Source organism: Phascolarctos cinereus, unplaced genomic scaffold (genome assembly GCF_003287225.1).
Source record: "Phascolarctos cinereus isolate Bilbo 61053 unplaced genomic scaffold, phaCin_HiC Scaffold_1;HRSCAF=81, whole genome shotgun sequence".
In the NCBI taxonomy this organism is placed as follows: Eukaryota; Metazoa; Chordata; class Mammalia; order Diprotodontia; family Phascolarctidae; genus Phascolarctos; species Phascolarctos cinereus.
In genome coordinates, this window is record NW_027555514.1 from 121995722 (window position 1) to 122014184 (window position 18463).

The window sequence follows — 18463 nt, forward strand, 5'->3', positions numbered from 1 at the left end:
CGAATCATGAAGACTTGGGCAAATCATAACCTCTCAGTGACTCACGCAGCTCTCTAAGACTATGTTAGCAAAGTGGTTCTCTAACTTGTTTGTCTCAGGATCCATTTACATTCTTTAAAGTTATTGAGGTTCCTGCCCTCTAAAACTCTTGTTTTATGTGGGGTTATGTATCTATATATCTAGATTTGTCTATAGATATAGATATATAGACATAGATATTTACCATATTAGAAAGCAGCTAAGTGGTGCAGTGGTTAGAGAGCCAGGCCTAGAGTCAGGAAGACTCATCTTCCTGAGTTCAAATCTGGCCTCAGACACTTACCAGCTCTGTGACCCTAGGGCAAGTTACTTAGTCCTGTTTGCCTCAGTTTCCTCATCTATAAAATTAGCTGGAGAAGGAAATGGCAAACCACTTCAGTATCTTTGCCAAGAAAACCCCCAAAAAAGGGTCACAAAGAGTTGGACACAACTGAAAATGACTTAACAAAACCACCATGTTAGAAATTAAAACATGTTAGTATTGTTAGGAAGATAGTTTTTACCTCAAAGATCCCCAGAAAGGGAACCTCAAGAGGTCCCTGGACCACACTTTGAGAACCACTGAAAAGACAACTATAGCAAAGTTTCAAGTCAGCTCTGATAGAGGGTGTAGCTACTCAGGAATTCCTGACACCAGTGAAATTATAGATCTTAACTAAAAGGTGAACTGACAATGTGCTGACTTAGGTACGCAGACCCTGATCATTTCAACAACTATTTATTAAGCACTTACTATGAGGGAGCATTTTCAGACAAAGTCTGTGCCCTTATGGGGTTTTCATTTCTAGAGTTTAACTAGGTTGATGAATAACAACAAAAGCCCTCTCTTCCAGTGTTTTTAACTTTTTTTGAGAATACCACAAAACCTGATGATAACTCAGGAGCAGTGTGTACATGTTACAAGTAAGCCAAATAAGTGCTGATTATATTGGACTTTATCAACAGGTTTCAAGAAATTGTAACCTTGATCCTCTTCATCATAATGGCCCTGTTATGGTTTAGCCGAGATCCTGGTTTTGTTCCCGGTTGGTCCTCACTTTTTTCCCAGTAAGTGCCATGTTTTGCCAAATTGTCTTTTTTGACTTGCCATTGATGTTTCTCTCAAGAACCTGGACTAGAATCCAGCTCTTAATTCCTCTTCACTTCACTAGTGCTGACATCTCTAATCAAAAAAAGATCATTGGATAATGAAAAGAGGTGCTTATGGAGGTGGAGGATCTGGATTCCTGTCCTGGTTCTGGCATTTACTCACTCTCTATCTGAAGGAGCCTTACTTATCTACAAAATGAGAGTGTATTGGGATAGTTGTTCTCCAAGGTGCCTTGTAGCTCTAATATTCTGAGTTCTACTCCAAATTCTTTTAAAGGCACCTTGATAACCTGTTAGAAATACACATGCATGAATTTAGCGAAACTTTTTGTGATTTTTAGTTCCTATGAAAGAACTGGAATCTCAGAGTTCAAAGGAACCTTGGAGATCACCTAATCTAAACTTCACTTACAGCACAAATCTTACTGATCGGTTCAAAATACAAGATTACTTATCAATAAGCCAAAAAGCATTTACTGAAGTGCTGCTATGAGCCAGGCACAATGTTAAGTAGCATAGGTGCAAAGAATGACATTTTATAGTTGAAAAGCTGAGGTTCAGAGAGTTCAAGTTTCATGTACAGATGTCACACAGGCATAGGTGTGTTATAATTTGCTTAATAAAAGGGAATACCTACGTTAATGAGATCATAAATCCGTTTAAGTATGACTTCACAGGGTAGTTGTGATGATCAAATAAGAATTTACATCTAGTGCTTGCAAACCTTTTCTATGTGAATGTCAGTCCATCACTTTTTCTTCCCTCCTCTTCCTCTTTTTTTTTTTTTATAGTAGGATGGTACAGCAGAAATGTTGGATTTAGATTCAGAATCTAGACTGGAACCTTTGCTCTACAACTTAGTTTATGACCTTACACAAATCATTTGATCTCTAGACTGCAGTGTCTTTAATCTTTAAATTGAAGGATTTAAACCCCTATAGTCCCTTTACCTTTTACATTAATGATCCTAGGATTCCCATATTAAAGAGAAAGCAATAGATTCTCAGAGAGGGGAAGTAACTTACTTAATACCATACAGGTAGTTAGTGTTGGAGCTTGGGATTCAAATAGTTTACTGATTCTGTGTCAGAATATGATCTAGTCTCAGACCAGGGGTTGGCAAACAATGGCCCATATGTGTGGGCTGTTCAAAAACAAATGGCAGGCTGGATTGGGACCACAGGGTATTGCTTATTGATCCATGTGTTAAGACTATTGACCTAGGACAACGATATGAGATGGAGACATGGAAGGGAGAAAAGGTCAACAATACAAAATAATTTGTAAATGAAGATGAGCCGAAATCAATTTGGTGTTTCAAATAAACTTCTGCAAACCTCATAGGGTTTGATGTCTATTTGTGCTATATTAAAACAATCCTCTCTATATGATAGTGATAGGAAATATAATGATAGCTTTATATATACATATATACACATGAATATAAACATATTATAAAATAAGGTAATTTCATTATATATGATTATTAAAAAATGACATAACTTCTCTACATAGAGTTCGGAGCTATTCATAGGTTATCCAGAATTCAAATACTGTGTCTTATTGGGTACCTCCTAGTGTTTCCATCCCATCTGTGTGGACCTGGATAGAACTCAATGTGTCACTTCATATTAAACGAAATGAGGTTATGGGGAAACCTAGTCTATCTTGGCAAAATACAGAACCAGCAATTACAATTGAAATAAAAGAAACCCAGCACCACTATTTCTGTAGATACTGGTGACTTCAATAGAGTGACTCACTCCATGATGACTTTTTGCTTGGCCAGTAAAGAAAATAAATTTGTTTTCAAGTAAGTCAGACTCGTTTTCAAAAATGTATTACAGTAAAAAAGAAAATGCTTTATCTGGATGATTACGATTTTCAGCTAGATGATAAAATAGGTACTGAGGATTGCCATGTTAAGGGACAGTGAAATAATATCTCTTCCATTTCTTTCCCTCACCCTCCCTATGTATATGCATGCACACACACACACACACACGTATATGGTTTGGGCCTATGATTTCATTTGTGTAGGCAACTCTCAGTATGTAACCTCCCTTAACTGGCAAATTGCAGTCTTAGAGAGTTGTCCAGGGCATTAAGCAGTTATGCAATTTACTCTTGGTCACTGGGTTAATATGTACCATACGCAAGACTTGAACCCAGGTCCTCCTGACTTGAAAGTTGGCCATACTGTTTCCCTAACCTATATGTAATTAGATACACACTTCATGTTTATGTTGTCACAGACTTCTAAAGGTAGCATCATGGAGAGGTGTTGATGTTGGGACCTACGCTTATACACGTGACTTTCCACTATGTGGCTTTCTGGTTTTCAAAGAGTTGAAGGTCTTTGGAGATTGCCATGCTGTTGGCACTGCCAAATGGCTCTAAAGGTAGATCTATTTTGGGATCTGCTTTCTTAAGAGTATCATGTAGAGCTAGAAAGGGCCACAGATGTATCTAGTCCAACCTCTTCATTTTATAGATGGGGAAAGTTAGTCTAAGGGAGGTTGTGATTTTTCCCAAGGTTATATAAGTAGTGTCAGAGACAGGATTTGAACCCAGGTTCATTTGACTCTAGACACAGTGGTCTTTCCATTGTACATAATGTCCTTCTCCTTCATTTCTGCTACAGCCATGTAAAATCACCCGTATAGTTTATATTTAAAATAGTATTTCATAGAATCATAGATTCAGAGCTTGAAAGATCCTCAGAGGCCATCTAGAACTATCCCTTCATTTCACCAAAGAGCTGAGATTGAGGGAGATTAAATGACTTAAGCATAGTCACACAAGTATTAAGTAATAGGTAAACTTGAATCTATGTCCTCTAACTTCAAATCCAGTGCCTTTTTTTTTATAGGGCAAAATGAATTTCTATGAGTTAATAGCAACTGAGAGTATAAAGTGCTTAGAATATCAGCCTTTGAGTTAGAAACATCTGGTTCAAATTTTGCTTCTAACTCACTAAACTTTTTGATATCCAAGTTACTAGAACTCCCCATACTGTTGAAATCACCAACTGAGACCAAAAGCAATTAAGCCAGTCACCAGTTGAAACGATTAAACTATGGCCCCCATAAAACTAGACATCTACTTTGGAGAGGAGGTTATTTTCAGTGCCTCTAAAAATGTTCATATTTTGCTACCACTGGAGTCTGGCATGAAGGCAGGTGATGGTTATAAAACAGGTTGCCAGGCCTTGTCTACACTTGCTCCAACTTCAATCTGCTGACACCATAATTAAGAAAAGATAGTAATAATTCAAAGGAGAAACTATTCGGCTATGTAATTCAAGACTGAAATTTGCCATGAGCCCACTTACCCTTATAAGCGTACCACTGTTTGTCCCTAATGTGCTTGCCTACAGACTGGGTACAGGAGAGTATGGATGGGTTATGAACTGTGTCATTCAGATTTCCCTTCCTCTGGGCTCTGAATTACTCTCCCCTGATTTGGCAATATAGCTACATGGAAGGGATAGGGTGGGAGAAGAGACCAGAGCCAAAGCTAAAACTAATCTCAGCTGAAAGCACCAGCAGAGCATGTTGGCCCCATTATTTACCCTTTTCACATCCCCACAAATCTACCAACAAGCTTCTAACTGTTGGACAGTACACCAATTATGGCTTCACACTCTGTTGTATCCAGCTATTTTTCCTTATACACAGGCACTAAAATACAGTGTTTATACTCCCTAACATCATGGTCCTAATTCACTGAATTTAATACATTTGGTGTGGAATGGCAAATAGATCTACGGGATGGATTTTGCACCGTCATGCTACACACATCACTGGATCATCAAAATATTGACTATTTAAATAGACAGGGAATTTTGGGACATAACTAAGAACTGTAGGCAGATGCCTGCCCCAGACACCCTACTCCTACACATGTCTTTTCACACCAACTTTCCCAGAGATCCACAAAGTTATCCACTTTGACGTAGTACTCCAGAACACACACAAACAAGCTGATTTGGGGGTTAGGGGTTAGTCTAGACCATTGATTTCATCAATGCAGGGAACTTTCAGTGTAGAAACTCCCTTTACTGATACAGGATGGTCATTTGTTTTAGACTGAAAAGTTAAAAGTCATGTCATTGGTCACACAGCTACAATGTTTCAGAAGCAAAGTTTGAATCCAGTGTGTCCTGACTCCGACAAAAACTGGTACACTAACATTAAGCAGTAATTCTGAGACTTTGGGGTGCCCAGTTGTATGCAAATGATTTGGTGGGACACAAATGATTTTTATGGCAGGGTTCATAAAGTAAGTCACAAATAGCTTCACAGTTACTTAGAGGATAATTCGTTTGGTATTTGGTTCCTATAAATTTAGGATGCTGTGTTTAATAAATACGTTAATTACTTTCTCTTAGGTATTCAGGCTTTGCTACAGATTCAACTGTTGCCTTATCCATAGGCATCCTTTTCTTCTTGATTCCAGCCAAGAAATTGACTAAAACTGCACCTAATGGAGAAATCAGTTGAGTATTATTTAAATTCTGAATTATATCAGTGTCATGTTTATGGATAATCTAATCCATCTTGTCAAAAGAATAAAAATAGGTAGGCCCAACAGTCTCAGAAGGCACACAAAGGTGAAGTGTATATAAATGTATATCTATGTGTACATATACACATGTATATGAAGGAAAAATAACAGAAACCAAGGTAAATATTTAAATATTAAAAAACTATAGGCATATGGAGGAGGGGCATGCATTGGAGTTTAGGGAGAAGAAGGAGTAGTTCTTTTTTCAAATTAGAAATATGTGTATATAGACATATATATATACAAATATGCATATACATATATGTATATACACACCTATATACCTATACCTCTTTAGTATCACATTTTTACATGTGCACAAATACTGCTCAAATATTTTTAAAAAATTTATGCATTTGCTTTTATATCAGTAATTTCTACCAGTCAATCCTCTCTCCCCTGCCAACTTTCTACCACACACATTGAACACTTGAACCCTTCTATGCATCAAAGAAGAACAATCAAGTCAAACTGGTTTCCACAGTAGCTGCACCTGACAGGACATTCAAAGTTCCAAAACAGTAGTCACCCACTTCGCTAAAAGGAGGGAGACACATTTCATCATCTCTTATCTGAGATCAAGACTGATTACTCATAGTTCAGTTCCACTGAAAGGTATTTTTTTAAGACAGTCATTGCATATATGCATACACACACGTATATACATATATATATATATATACACACACACACACACACACACACACACATATATATGTACATATATATATACATATATATATGTATATACATGTGTGTGTGTATAAAATTCTTTTTAATCTTGATATTTCAGTCCTACAAATAAGTAGTTCCCTGGCTGCCATAGGTTGCCAAAAAGTGCACTCTAGGCATCTGTTGAATGAGTGGTTGGGTAATAAGGACTCCAGGACTAGTATAAACAGGGGGATCTTCAGCAGAGATGAAAATTTCAGTTTTGAGGCATAGTCTAAAAGCTTTTTGTCATCCTGGTGGTGGCCAGCAAGTCACCGGTCAGAGTACTTGTAAGAACTGTGGACGAAGGAGAAATTCAGATCTACTATTAAGTAGAGGAGTCAGGAAGAAGCAGGCCTACCAAGGCCAAAGATATACACATTTCACTCCTCTGATGCTATGGCAGGTGATGGGGGAAGGGCAAACATGGTGATTTTGTTAGCTTTTCACTTCTTAGATCCCTTGTTAAACATTAATTTACCAAACAGAGGTCATAATTCACCCCCCATGTGGCAAGTTATCTTGGAGTTAATTCTTTGGGTCAGGTGTTCCCAATCAGGTTGATGGAACCTCCAAAAGCTAGTGCAGTGTCTTCTTTCTCAGGCTCACAGATATTTCCTGTGCTTTCAAAGGCTACCAAACTGGCTCCTTTCTCATGGGAAGTGAAGCGAATACCCGGGGGTGGGGGGGAGTTGGTAAGGAAGATGTGCTTCCTTATTGGAAAAGCCTCTCCAATCCAGCCTCAAACACTTTGGCGCAGGAGTGGGAAACCTGCGGGCTCGAGACCCCATGTGGCCTCTTCACACACTTCATGTTTGGATTCAGTCAAAGAGGCACACTTGAGGACCTAGAGGGCTACAGGTTCCCCACCCCTGCTGTGGCCAGTCCTCATCTCTGATCCAGAATCTTTTATCTTTGGGAAATGAAAAGTAGATCTTTCATGGGAAATTTTTTAACTAGGTGATTATATTAAACTTGTAGTCATCCCCACAACCAGGTTATTATCATTCTCACAGGTTGCAGGGGAACCAATGTCCTGTCATCTGTACTTTTGGATGAGATCCTTTTTACAAATGCTTGAGGTACAGGTTTCTTGTAGGGAAAAAGGTCTCCCAGACTTGGAAAGGGACCATATCATTGGACAGTAATGCCCTTTATAGTATCCCCAACAAATAGTTAATGAGCTTCCACTGGAAAGCTTCCAGTGAATGGGGATTTGCTACCTCCCCACTGAGCACATTCCACATTTTGGAGAGATCCAGCTTTTATGAACTTTCCCCTAATGCTAAAACCTGCCCCTTTGACACCTGACCCCTTGCTCCTAGTTTTTCCTCCTAGGGAACAAACAAAACAAATCTAAAATGTACTCTTAATCTTATCTCAATGGCACCTCTAATTCCTCTATCTCACTTCACATTTGCAAAGAATACCCAAATTTTATCATTTCTTTAGTTTCTTTTCTCTTTTAATCTCTTCTCTAAAGAGACATATCTTTAGTGTTGTTTCTATCCACTCACAGAATCACCACTCTACTCAAAGGATATGAAAAGTTTAGTCATTTTTTTCTGTTAAATCCCTAATTAATATCCAGAATGGTTGGACCAATTCACATCTCTGGTTAGCATATTGATGTTTCTTTTGGCCATTTCCCCAAATGAACTATCTCCTATATTTCTCATATCAGTTGATATTTGAACCAAAACACAGGACTTTACATTTATCTCTATTAAATTTCCATATCTTATATTCAACTCATCTGAGTATTTACTCCATTGTCTATTATTGCTCCATTTATCTTGAGTCATGGTCCTATCCCTAACTATTTTTTTTTTTTTCCTTAGTATGCCCAAGCTTTGGACTTTTTTCCTGGGTTTTAACATTCATGACTTTGTGCTTACAGGATCATGCTACTACTTTGTATTAACCCTCAGTTTCCTACTGTTGTTCCCATCATCTATACATTTCTTTTAAAAATTTAAATTGTTCATCGAGGTTCCTGAACACGTACAATCGATTCTTTAAACAATCCTTCCCTACCCTCTGCTTCTGACTCATTGGAATCATTGGTGTTTATTTCATTAGAATTTTATTCTCTTTAGAGTGTTCTTTTCCCCTTGAATTGATTTCTCCCATAGAATTTTTGACCATGGGATCCAATGTATTCCTTACTCTCATGGTTTTGAAATTTTCTCTCCTAAAATCTAGGATGTAATTTAAAATATGAAATTTAACAATCACATTCTTCCCTGAGCAACCTCCTTATTTACCTTGGTTTCTGACATGATGCTTCTTCCCAAAATGCATATCATTTGTTTCAGCAACCAATTCCTTCTTCTTTGGTCAGAAGTTCCTCCTTATTCATCAGAATGCAGCAATGTTGGTTACAAGGTAAATGTGTGCCTACCTACATGATCACCTGTGCCATTATAGTCATATGGACAAATAGGCATACCACTTTATGCTGAGTGAAGCTAGTGTCTGACACACTAACTGAGGCAATAGGGATCAGAGAGTAGATGTATGTTATATGCCAACAGTTTTCTAAACATTCTTATTGTCCTATCTGATGACTCGTAACTAGAATGCATTAATTTTTTCTTTCCTCCATGCTTTCCTTTAACTGGAATTCTGGTAAATATGACACTTGTGGCACTGACTCTTTCCACGCTATTCTTCAGAAGAGACCAGAACATTTCCTACATTATTCAGTCATTATTACGTACTAGGCGCTGTGCTAAGCTCTGGGGAAAAAAAGCAAAAAGCAAAAACAAAACAAAACAAAAAAAAGTACCTGCCTTTAAGCAGCTTACATTTGAATGGGAAAGACATCATGCATATCAATAGATATGTACAAAATACACAGAGAGTAGAACCTTAGATACAAATGTTAATTAGCTATTAACATGTGAAGCATCCTAAGCAAGGTCATTTTGCTTAGAATACTCATTGGAATGTTGCATAACAAACCCTACAGTATAGTTTTGGAATTTAATTATACATGGTGATATTGGATTTCTTCAGAAATAACATTCAAGGGATTTCAGTGTCCCTCCCCAACTTATGCCATTTTTACCTTTTAGAATACAGCTTCCTAACTAAGCGCAATTCATGCAACATGCTCCAAATCCAAGCCCTTTCCCTACTCTAGAAATATAAATCACCTTTCCTTTTGAGTATTCTTTATAAATAGAAGAGGAACCTTCTATATTTGTTGGATAAAAGCTGTTATGACTTCCTCCAGTGATGAAAACAAGGTTGCCTTTAAGTGTCATGTCATGTGGTTATTTTTCAAACAATATTTGAACTTCAAATTCTTTTTTTTTTCTAGTTGCTTTTGATTACTCGCCGCTGATTACTTGGAAAGAATTCCAGTCATTCATGCCCTGGGACATAACTATTCTTGTGGGTGGTGGGTTTGCCCTGGCTGACGGCTGTGAGGTAATAAACTTTGTAGAAGATTCTGGGCAAATTGTGCCTTTCCAAAAAAAGAAAGAAAGAAAGCACACAGACTCAATTTTTCACCACAGTCAAGGTCATCCTGTCATTTTCATGATGTAGATTTCAATAGCCACATACCTAGTATACAACACAGATGAGATCAGAGTTCAAGGATTTTTACAGACTGTAAGCATAACACATTTATTTTACAGTGTTCCAGCATGACAAAAGGAAATAACGCAGTTGAGATTAAAAGTCTCACTCCATGAAATAATATTAGTATAGTGAAGGCATAGGAAAAATATACTCAGTTCATAGGAAAAAAAGATATAAAAAGAGACCTTCTCTTGAGGCAGGTTTGTTTTCAAGGTAGGGAGCCTTCACTCATATCAAAGAAAGCCCTCTAATAGAATGAATAAATGCATACAAAATTATGAAATTCATTTTATACAGCCAAGTTCAAAATGGTATTATTTTACTTCGGGGATAAATTAAAACCCCTTAAGAATACCGATTCTATTGTTCAATTCTCATGGTAATCAATAAGGGGCCAATATGATTTCCACTTACTTTTTAGCTTCTCTATAGAGTAACTGGATATTGATCAAGCAGGAAGAAAAGTTTCTACTTGTACAGGTATTAGAAATGTTGCTTTGTAGTCTATGCCGAGGAGCAGTTTTCTTCTGGGTACCAATTCCACAGCATCCTCATATTTGGATTTTGAAATTCCTAAAAGTTCCTCTGTATGTGTGGGTGTGTCACTGAACTTGTCTAGGCCTCAGTTTCCTCATTTGTGAAATGAGGGGGTTGGATTAGATGACCTCTAGTGCTCTCTCCAGCTATTGAGGTATCATCCTAAATGTGATGTAGTGAACTTCCCTCATTTCTTAAACTGGAGATGAGCCTGGTTCAATCATATTCTAGTCATATGAGCTGACTGTTTGACCTAGACCTAGAACATTCAATCTGGGAGGAACTCTAAGGGACTGGATGGGTTCGTGAGCTTTACTTTGTCTCTTGGCCAGACTTAGAGATTCTAGTTTGGTATAAGAATCCCAAGATAGAACCAAATTTCCACACTTCTAGGATAGCCCTTTTACCAAGCTTTGAAGGAAATTTGCCCATGTAATCTTTCCAAAAGAAATTTATATGATTGCAGATTCTAAGAGAGGGCCTCCCAAATTATAATTATTTCTCTACTTACACAGCCCTGGTATTGGACCAGAGCAGCCTCTATGGGCACTCCTCAATACCCACTGCCACTATATGGCTTTTGAAACTTTTTTATTACCCTTTTGCTTCCTTTAACCTAATCTTCCATAGTCTGGGGTAGCATCCAAAATCTACTTCCATAAACTGCTTCCACAAACTGACTTATTTTTACAAACAAACAAACAAAAAATCAAACCTACTGGTACAGTTAGAATAAGAGTCAATGAGTTGTCCTTTTTCTCCTTCAGAAGGTTCAAACCACAGAGAACTATGGTTATTCCACAGATCTAGGTGTTCTGGGAGGTTACTACAAGATAGGAAAAATAGACTTATTTTTATAGACAGTAAGTTCCTAAGGATGTATAGAGAGGAATTATTAATAAGGACTAAATATTAACAATACAATTTTATTTGTTTTGTAGCAATCGGGATTATCTCTGTGGATTGGCCAACAACTAAAACCTCTGGGCTCATTACCAACTTGGTTAATCATCCTTATATCTTCTTTGCTTGTCACTTCTTTAACAGAAGTAGTCAGCAATCCAGCTACCATCACCCTTCTCCTACCTATCCTAGCACCATTGGTGAGTATTTGATTTACATTGAAAGACCTTGTGAAAGAAAAGAATATAATCAAAGCAAGTAGCCATTGCTACTGGAAAGTGGATGCCAGTCCACTCTCCTGTGCCTCCGTTCAACATCCCTGTAAGTTTCTGAATCAAAATGCCCTTCCCTAGTTACTACTCTCCCATGTGTTTTGTTTCAACATATTAGAATGTAAGTTCCTTGAAGGCTGGTATGTCTTCATAATTTTTATCTTTATTCAGTGCTTACTATAGAGGTTGGTACATGGTAAGTCCTTTATAAATGTTTTTTCTTTTGTTCCTTCACTGGTTCATTCATTTATTAATTCATAGTATGGAACCATTGTGGTACTCTTAGATACTCTGGGTGATCTGTCCACTAGTCTTTAGCAGTAATGACACTATTTTTATCTATTAAACATATTATATATTTATCACATATGTAAACATGCTATATATTTGCTAAATTACACATGTGTAGTTTAATATAACACACACATATAACATAATGCTCTGTTATTTTGATGTACACCACAAGAAGTGGGGGAGATTATGGGAATACCTGGTTTTTAGTTTTATTGCTACGATAAGAAATCTTAATCTTTGAGGTTTCATGAGCTTTTATCAGAGTCTAAAAGTTATCTAGCAATCAGTGACTAGGTTAATTGGAATTTAGATCTAACACTAAAATCTCTCACTTAAATGTACCTTAATCCACATTTCTCTCTCCCTCCCTTCTTCTCTGAAGGAGAATATAAAGTGATTGACAAATGAAAGGAGCATATATTTTGTGTTTAGAGTTTTAGCACCTTTGATCCAGAGAAAACAGTGGAGTTTTCTGCTGGTCCAGAGGAGATACTAAGGATGATAGGAAGATGAAAAGAAACAAGGAAGAAAGGCATAAGAAAGAAAGGGTGAATACCTTAGGAACAGATGTGAGATGCTCACTTGCCCTTCCTCATTTCTTCCCCAACATGTAGCTAGGTACAACTTACTTTCACTTAACCCTTTGTCTAGCACAAAGTGCACTCATTTTTATGTGAAACATGTTTCCTAGTGTGACAAGTGAGTTACAGCATTTTACATGGGCAGTTCTTTTCCTCTAGTTGTGAAAACTGATTGGTATTCTTAAAACTGCCCACCAGTGTCTGCTAGCTGCTATGTTACTATGCAAATCAGGGAAAAATTATGTGAGTAAAATAGTTTTATTGATTTTCTTCTCAGAACTGGAGGGGAGAGTTACATGGGGAACAAAATAATATGGGTAAATATATTGCCATGACAATTCTTCTATAGTCAGTCCCTGGTGTATGAACATTTGACTTACAAACACTTGTCCTTACAAATAAGGGAAGCCATGGCCTGGAGCCTTCATCAGTATTGGATGGGGGGAGGAGGAGACCACTGTCATTTGTTTAGAACAGTTGAGGAATGACTCATTTAAAAATATGCATTCCTTTATTAAGATACGGAAGTATAGTGAACAAGTTACTGGCACCCTGCATATAGTAGGCATTAACTAAAGATTTATTTAATTGAATTTAATCTTTATACCTTTCTTTCTCCCTACTCCCACACATTGGTGGGAGGTGAGATTAAAAAATAATCACCAGATTCAGATGTGTAAGGAATGTCATAGAATATCCAGTTCAATCCCCACATTATACAAATAAGGAAACTGAAGCCCAGTAAGGTTTCTACTCCCATTTTTTTCCATAGGAAAATATTAATAAAATTTAAATTAAATTTAAAATTAATAAAATTTATTAATAATTTATTAATTATTAAGTAATTTGTTCTGGTTACCAATAAAATATTACCAATACAAATAAAATGTACATAATGAGTTAAATAGGTTTTTAATGAGGGGAGCAGTGTGTGCAATAAACCAAATGACCGTTTAAAACACTATTGCTGAGGGAAAATGTAGTCTAAATTTGAAACAAATGACTGGAAAACTTTTGGTAATACATCCTATTTATGAATTAGAAAGTGACCTCAACTTTGGTTTCTGATTTGAAATAATCTCATTGTTATGATGGGGCAGCTAGGTGGTGCAGTGGATAGAGTCCTGGGCCTAGAGTCAAGAAGACTCATCTTTCTGAGTTTAAATCTGGCCTTACTAGCTGTGTGACCCTAGGCAAGTCACTTAACCCTGTTTGCCTCAATTTCCTCATTTGCAAAATGAGCCAGAGAAGAAATGGCAAATCACTCTACTATCTTTGCCAAGAAAACTCCAAACGGGGTCACAGAGAGTCAGACACAACTGAAACAAGTGAACAACATCACCTCCAAGATTCAAAGAGATACTGCTATGTTGTCTCATCAAAGGGGCACAACTGTGTGATCATTTTTTTTTGTAGTGACAAAGAAGAGTAGTTGTGTCCTGTGCCCAAGTAGTCCATTTTCCGAAAAAGTTAGAAAATGACTCACTGATCTAGAAAAGGATGAAAAACTAAGCAAAATGTGATGGGAAATTATTTTTGCATTGGCCAAACTCTTACTGAGAAAGGAAGGAACCTTCTGTACAGATTAAATCTTTTTTTTTTATTTTTTAAAGGTGTAACTACAAAATGTACATTTACTATTTTATAAATATATATTTAACCTGCTTTCAGGAGAGATTATTTTGGTGAATTTATTAATTTTAGTTTTTTGCTTCATTGTTTTGTCTCAGATATGTCCTTTATATCCCTTCATTTTTCTTATTCAATAGGCTGAAGCTATTCATGTGAACCCCCTCTATATTTTGATACCTTCTACTCTAAGTACTTCATTTGCATTCCTCTTACCAATTTCAAATCCACCTAATGCTATTATCTTTTCCTATGGCCATCTGAAAGTCATTGACATGGTAAGTGATTAGAAAGAATAAGATCTTGACTTACAAGTGGGATGTTTATATTTCTCTCTTTTTTGGGGGGAGGGGAAATGTGATTCCTATTCCATTATTAGTTGATAAAACTACTAGATTGTTTTTTTTAAAAGGTGATGGCCTGAGAAGAGCTTATTTTATTGAGTCCTCAGACCTCAAGTTACAGCTATTTAATATTTTAAATGATTTCATAGAATTTGGAATAGAATTTATTGATTAGGTATTAGATACATCCTCTGAATGGCTGATAAAACCTGGAATGACACTTAAATTTTTAAAAATGGAGAACTTTTAAAAGTAAAGGATATATACTGTTAATCGATATTCATTAACGGATGCTCTGCATGTTTTCAGAGTAAATAAAATGAAGAATATTTTTCTTGCCTCTTGAAGCTCTCATTCTAAGAGTTGGCACAATGATCCAGACACTTAGGCCAATAACAATGAATGATTATAAAGGAAATAGGTACATATTTTGCAAAAGACAGAATGGCCTAACATTAAAAAAAAAAGTTTTATGCTTAAAAAAACAAGAAAATTTGCAGGTGTACAATTCAGGAAATATCTTATGTACCTATGTACCATAAATTGATGTAGATGTCATAATGGACCACAAATGTAAAAGAGCCATTTTATTACCATCTATATCAGAGGTCAACAGAATATTATCCAAGGATCAAATCAGGCCAGCCCTTTGTTTCAATGGATTTTGTATTTTAAAGTTGTATTTAAAGATGGAAAAACCATTCTCAGCTGAAGAAATGTAAAAAACAGTCTTCCATAGTAATTTGCTGGCCCTTGATCTATATTACTCCTATACATTTTTGAAAATGAGCATTATGTGTAGGGACATTTGGGAGGGATGCAAGTTTGAATAGTAAATAATAGTTACATTCCTACTATGTCTGGTTTGAGACACTAAATAAACATTTTAGTGAAGTTTTAAAGATGATGTAAAGATTAAAAATATAACTGTCATTTAAAAAGATAAATGGGATTGGCATTACTAAGCCTGGAGAAAGGGACATTGAAGCCCCATCTTTCCCTAAATAACATTTATCAAATACTATAGAACCAAGTTATATTACAGTTAATTATATCATAGCTTTGGTTGGCTATGTCTTTAAATTATATCCCATTAAATATATTAACAAAAATCCACAAACACTTACTATAAATGTGGATATTAAAGGAAAAGAAAAAATTCTTAATAGAAATAGCTCTAAAACATTAGAATGAGTTACCAAGAAAGATTGTTGAATTTCTTTAAGAAAGGTTCAGAGATGACTTAGCTAAAGTGCCAGATATCATTTCCAGGTCACTTCCAACTCCATGATGATTTCTTTAGAACAGATTAGAACATCCTGTATCACTGAGGAAGAGACTGTCTTTTATTTGAAGAACAGTGACTCATTTCTCCTCAAGGCTGTGCACACTCAATATAGAAAATCATAAAATGATACTCAAATCATCTTGGTTTACCTTTCAAGGAATTAACTTTTATATTTTATTTTTGTTTAAGGTTAAAGCTGGTTTGGGCGTTAATATTGTAGGTGTTGCTGTAGTGATGCTTGGCATCTTCACATGGATGGTACCCATGTTTGACCTCCATACATATCCTAGTTGGGCTCCTGAAATTACTAATCATACATTGCCGTGACCATCGACCAGAATGGATCTTCTAATTGTTGAGTAGGACATTTTGAGAAACATAAGGAGTACATCATAAGACTGGACAATAAATGGTTAAATTTAAGAATATTTAGACAACGTGCAAGCCCTCCAAATTACAGTTGCTATTCTAGAGCACGTTGCAGGTATTCCTTCATTTACTATATTTACTCTCAAGGAAGCATGGTAAAATGTTGCATTTGGGATCAAAAAGACCTGGAATCCGATGCTAACTGTCAACTATTAGCTGTATAACTCTGGACAAAAGGACTTTTTGTACCTTAGGCAGCATCCTAGGAGTTTTCTACTAAGAGGGTTAAATTTTATGTTGATGGAGTTCCAATATTAATACTAGGGAGATTCCCTATGCTAAAGAAATTATAGATTCTTTAAGTATTTGCTTACTATGATCACTTCAGCAGGAGCCACAACCCCATTTGGGATGAAAGCAATGTAATTCCTTCATTATTATACCAAGCATCATCAAGCAACGCATGATCAATATTGGACTTGGGTTATTTGCTTATTACTTTATACTAAGCGTTTACTCTTCAGTCTTCCAAAGATATCAGTCAACTTGCTTTTGGGGTTTAGTCTAACATTCTGATATGTTATATGTTATTTGAGGCATGACATGAAGTTATAAACTTTCCATATTGTTTTAAAATCCGTGCACTTTATTTGAAGTAAAAAAATGTATGAAGGGAGTATTATATTGACCATCATCCTGACATGAAAACTGAACCCATGAAATAATGGGGATTCAATTCTTGTTCTCCTCAAACATGGTTAAATGAATTTAATGTAATCCATATCTTTAATCAATATTGAGAAATACATTTTACAAATGTGTGGACAATAAGATTTAGTATGATTTCGTCCACTAGTATAATATATACACCTATGGTGGAAAAAAAAAACCAAAAACAATTCATCATTGGTATAATCACCATTTCAAACTGCATATACTTTGTTTCCCTTACCTGCCCCACACTCAGTTTTTTACAGATGAAAAAACTGAGACAGAATTTAAGGTCTCACTAGCTACATAGACCTAGGTATAAAGTAAGAAAGGAAGGTATAGCAATTGGGAGAGGAAAAGGAATAAAGTTCAAGATGAGTAAAGGAAAAATAGGTCAAATGATATTATGTAAAATGGAAAATGGAAGCAAGAAGCAAGGTCCAAGAGGAAGGTCAAGATTGGCTTTTGATGACTAAATTGTTGAAGGGGGAAAGTACAGTGACTAAAATAATTCATGAGAGGTAAGGAATAATTAAGCAACTCTAATACCATGAAACCATTTAGGGAATGTCAAAAAAAAAAAAGGACAACCCTGACCATTACTTGTCTATTTTAAAATTTTTTGGTTTTTATCAAAAATACTTTTTTTGGCTTGGTCTCGTAAAAATAAAAATGACTCTAGAATTATTAGTAAAATTACATATGAGTGAGTGGACATTTTGTTGTACAATATATTTAGTGGATTTTTAAGATATACATTTTAAATATTTAGTATTTATCTCCATGCATCTTATGTAAGGGTTATCAATGTATTCATAGAAAAATAAATCAGTTTTTACAAAATTCCTGAGTATATCAGTCTTCTGTGGTTTCATGAAAACATTTCACAAAAACTCTAGTCAAACATTCTTTTCACCACTCTATGTGGTAAACTCATTTATTTATGACCCACACTATTTATTATAATTCTGTCTTTTTTTCTAATCATTCCTTTTACTACTGCCTTTATGGCTTGATGCATATTCCATTATAATAAAACTAACTTACCCAATTATAACAAGCAGTTTAGTTTTGCTCAAGAAAAATTATGCCAACTTTTCAGCTTGAACAATTTTTCTAAATTACTCCCATGTGCTACCAAACACACAGTACAGGGAAATTAACACTACTTTGCCAAATACATTCAAGTGGTCTAGAGAATTCTCTTGCTACATCTTAATATTTGCTGCATATAGCAGAAATGATTGGACAATTCATTTAACATATGTCTTACAGGACCAGGAGAACAATTTATACAGTACCAACATTGTAAAAATAACTTTGAAAGACTTAAGAATGCTGATCAATGCAATGAGCAACCATTTCAGAGGGCATACTACCCACCTCTTAATAAGAGAATTGTGACTTTAAGATGCAGTATGTGACATACATTTGTATACTTTTTTTTTGGACATGGCCAATGCAGGAATTTGTTTGATTAAGATATTTGTTATAAGATTTTGGTCCCTCTCTCTCCCTTTTTTTTCTCCCTTT

General features: G+C 35.9%; 1 protein-coding gene across 3 annotated transcripts in view; it reads left to right on the forward strand.

Annotated features, from left to right (window-relative positions):
* Positions 1-17629, forward strand: part of SLC13A1 (solute carrier family 13 member 1) — a 110746-nt gene extending 93117 nt beyond the window's left edge. For all 3 annotated transcript variants that reach the window (XM_020966356.2, XM_020966357.2, XM_020966359.2), the window contains exons 11-16: positions 985-1086; positions 5522-5628; positions 9737-9846; positions 11481-11642; positions 14359-14496; positions 16040-17629. In XM_020966356.2, coding sequence (XP_020822015.1) covers positions 985-1086; positions 5522-5628; positions 9737-9846; positions 11481-11642; positions 14359-14496; positions 16040-16177 — 757 coding nt within the window. In that variant the 3' untranslated portion in view covers positions 16178-17629. The remainder of the gene's footprint in view (positions 1-984; positions 1087-5521; positions 5629-9736; positions 9847-11480; positions 11643-14358; positions 14497-16039) is intronic.
* The last annotated feature ends 834 nt before the right edge of the window (positions 17630-18463 follow it).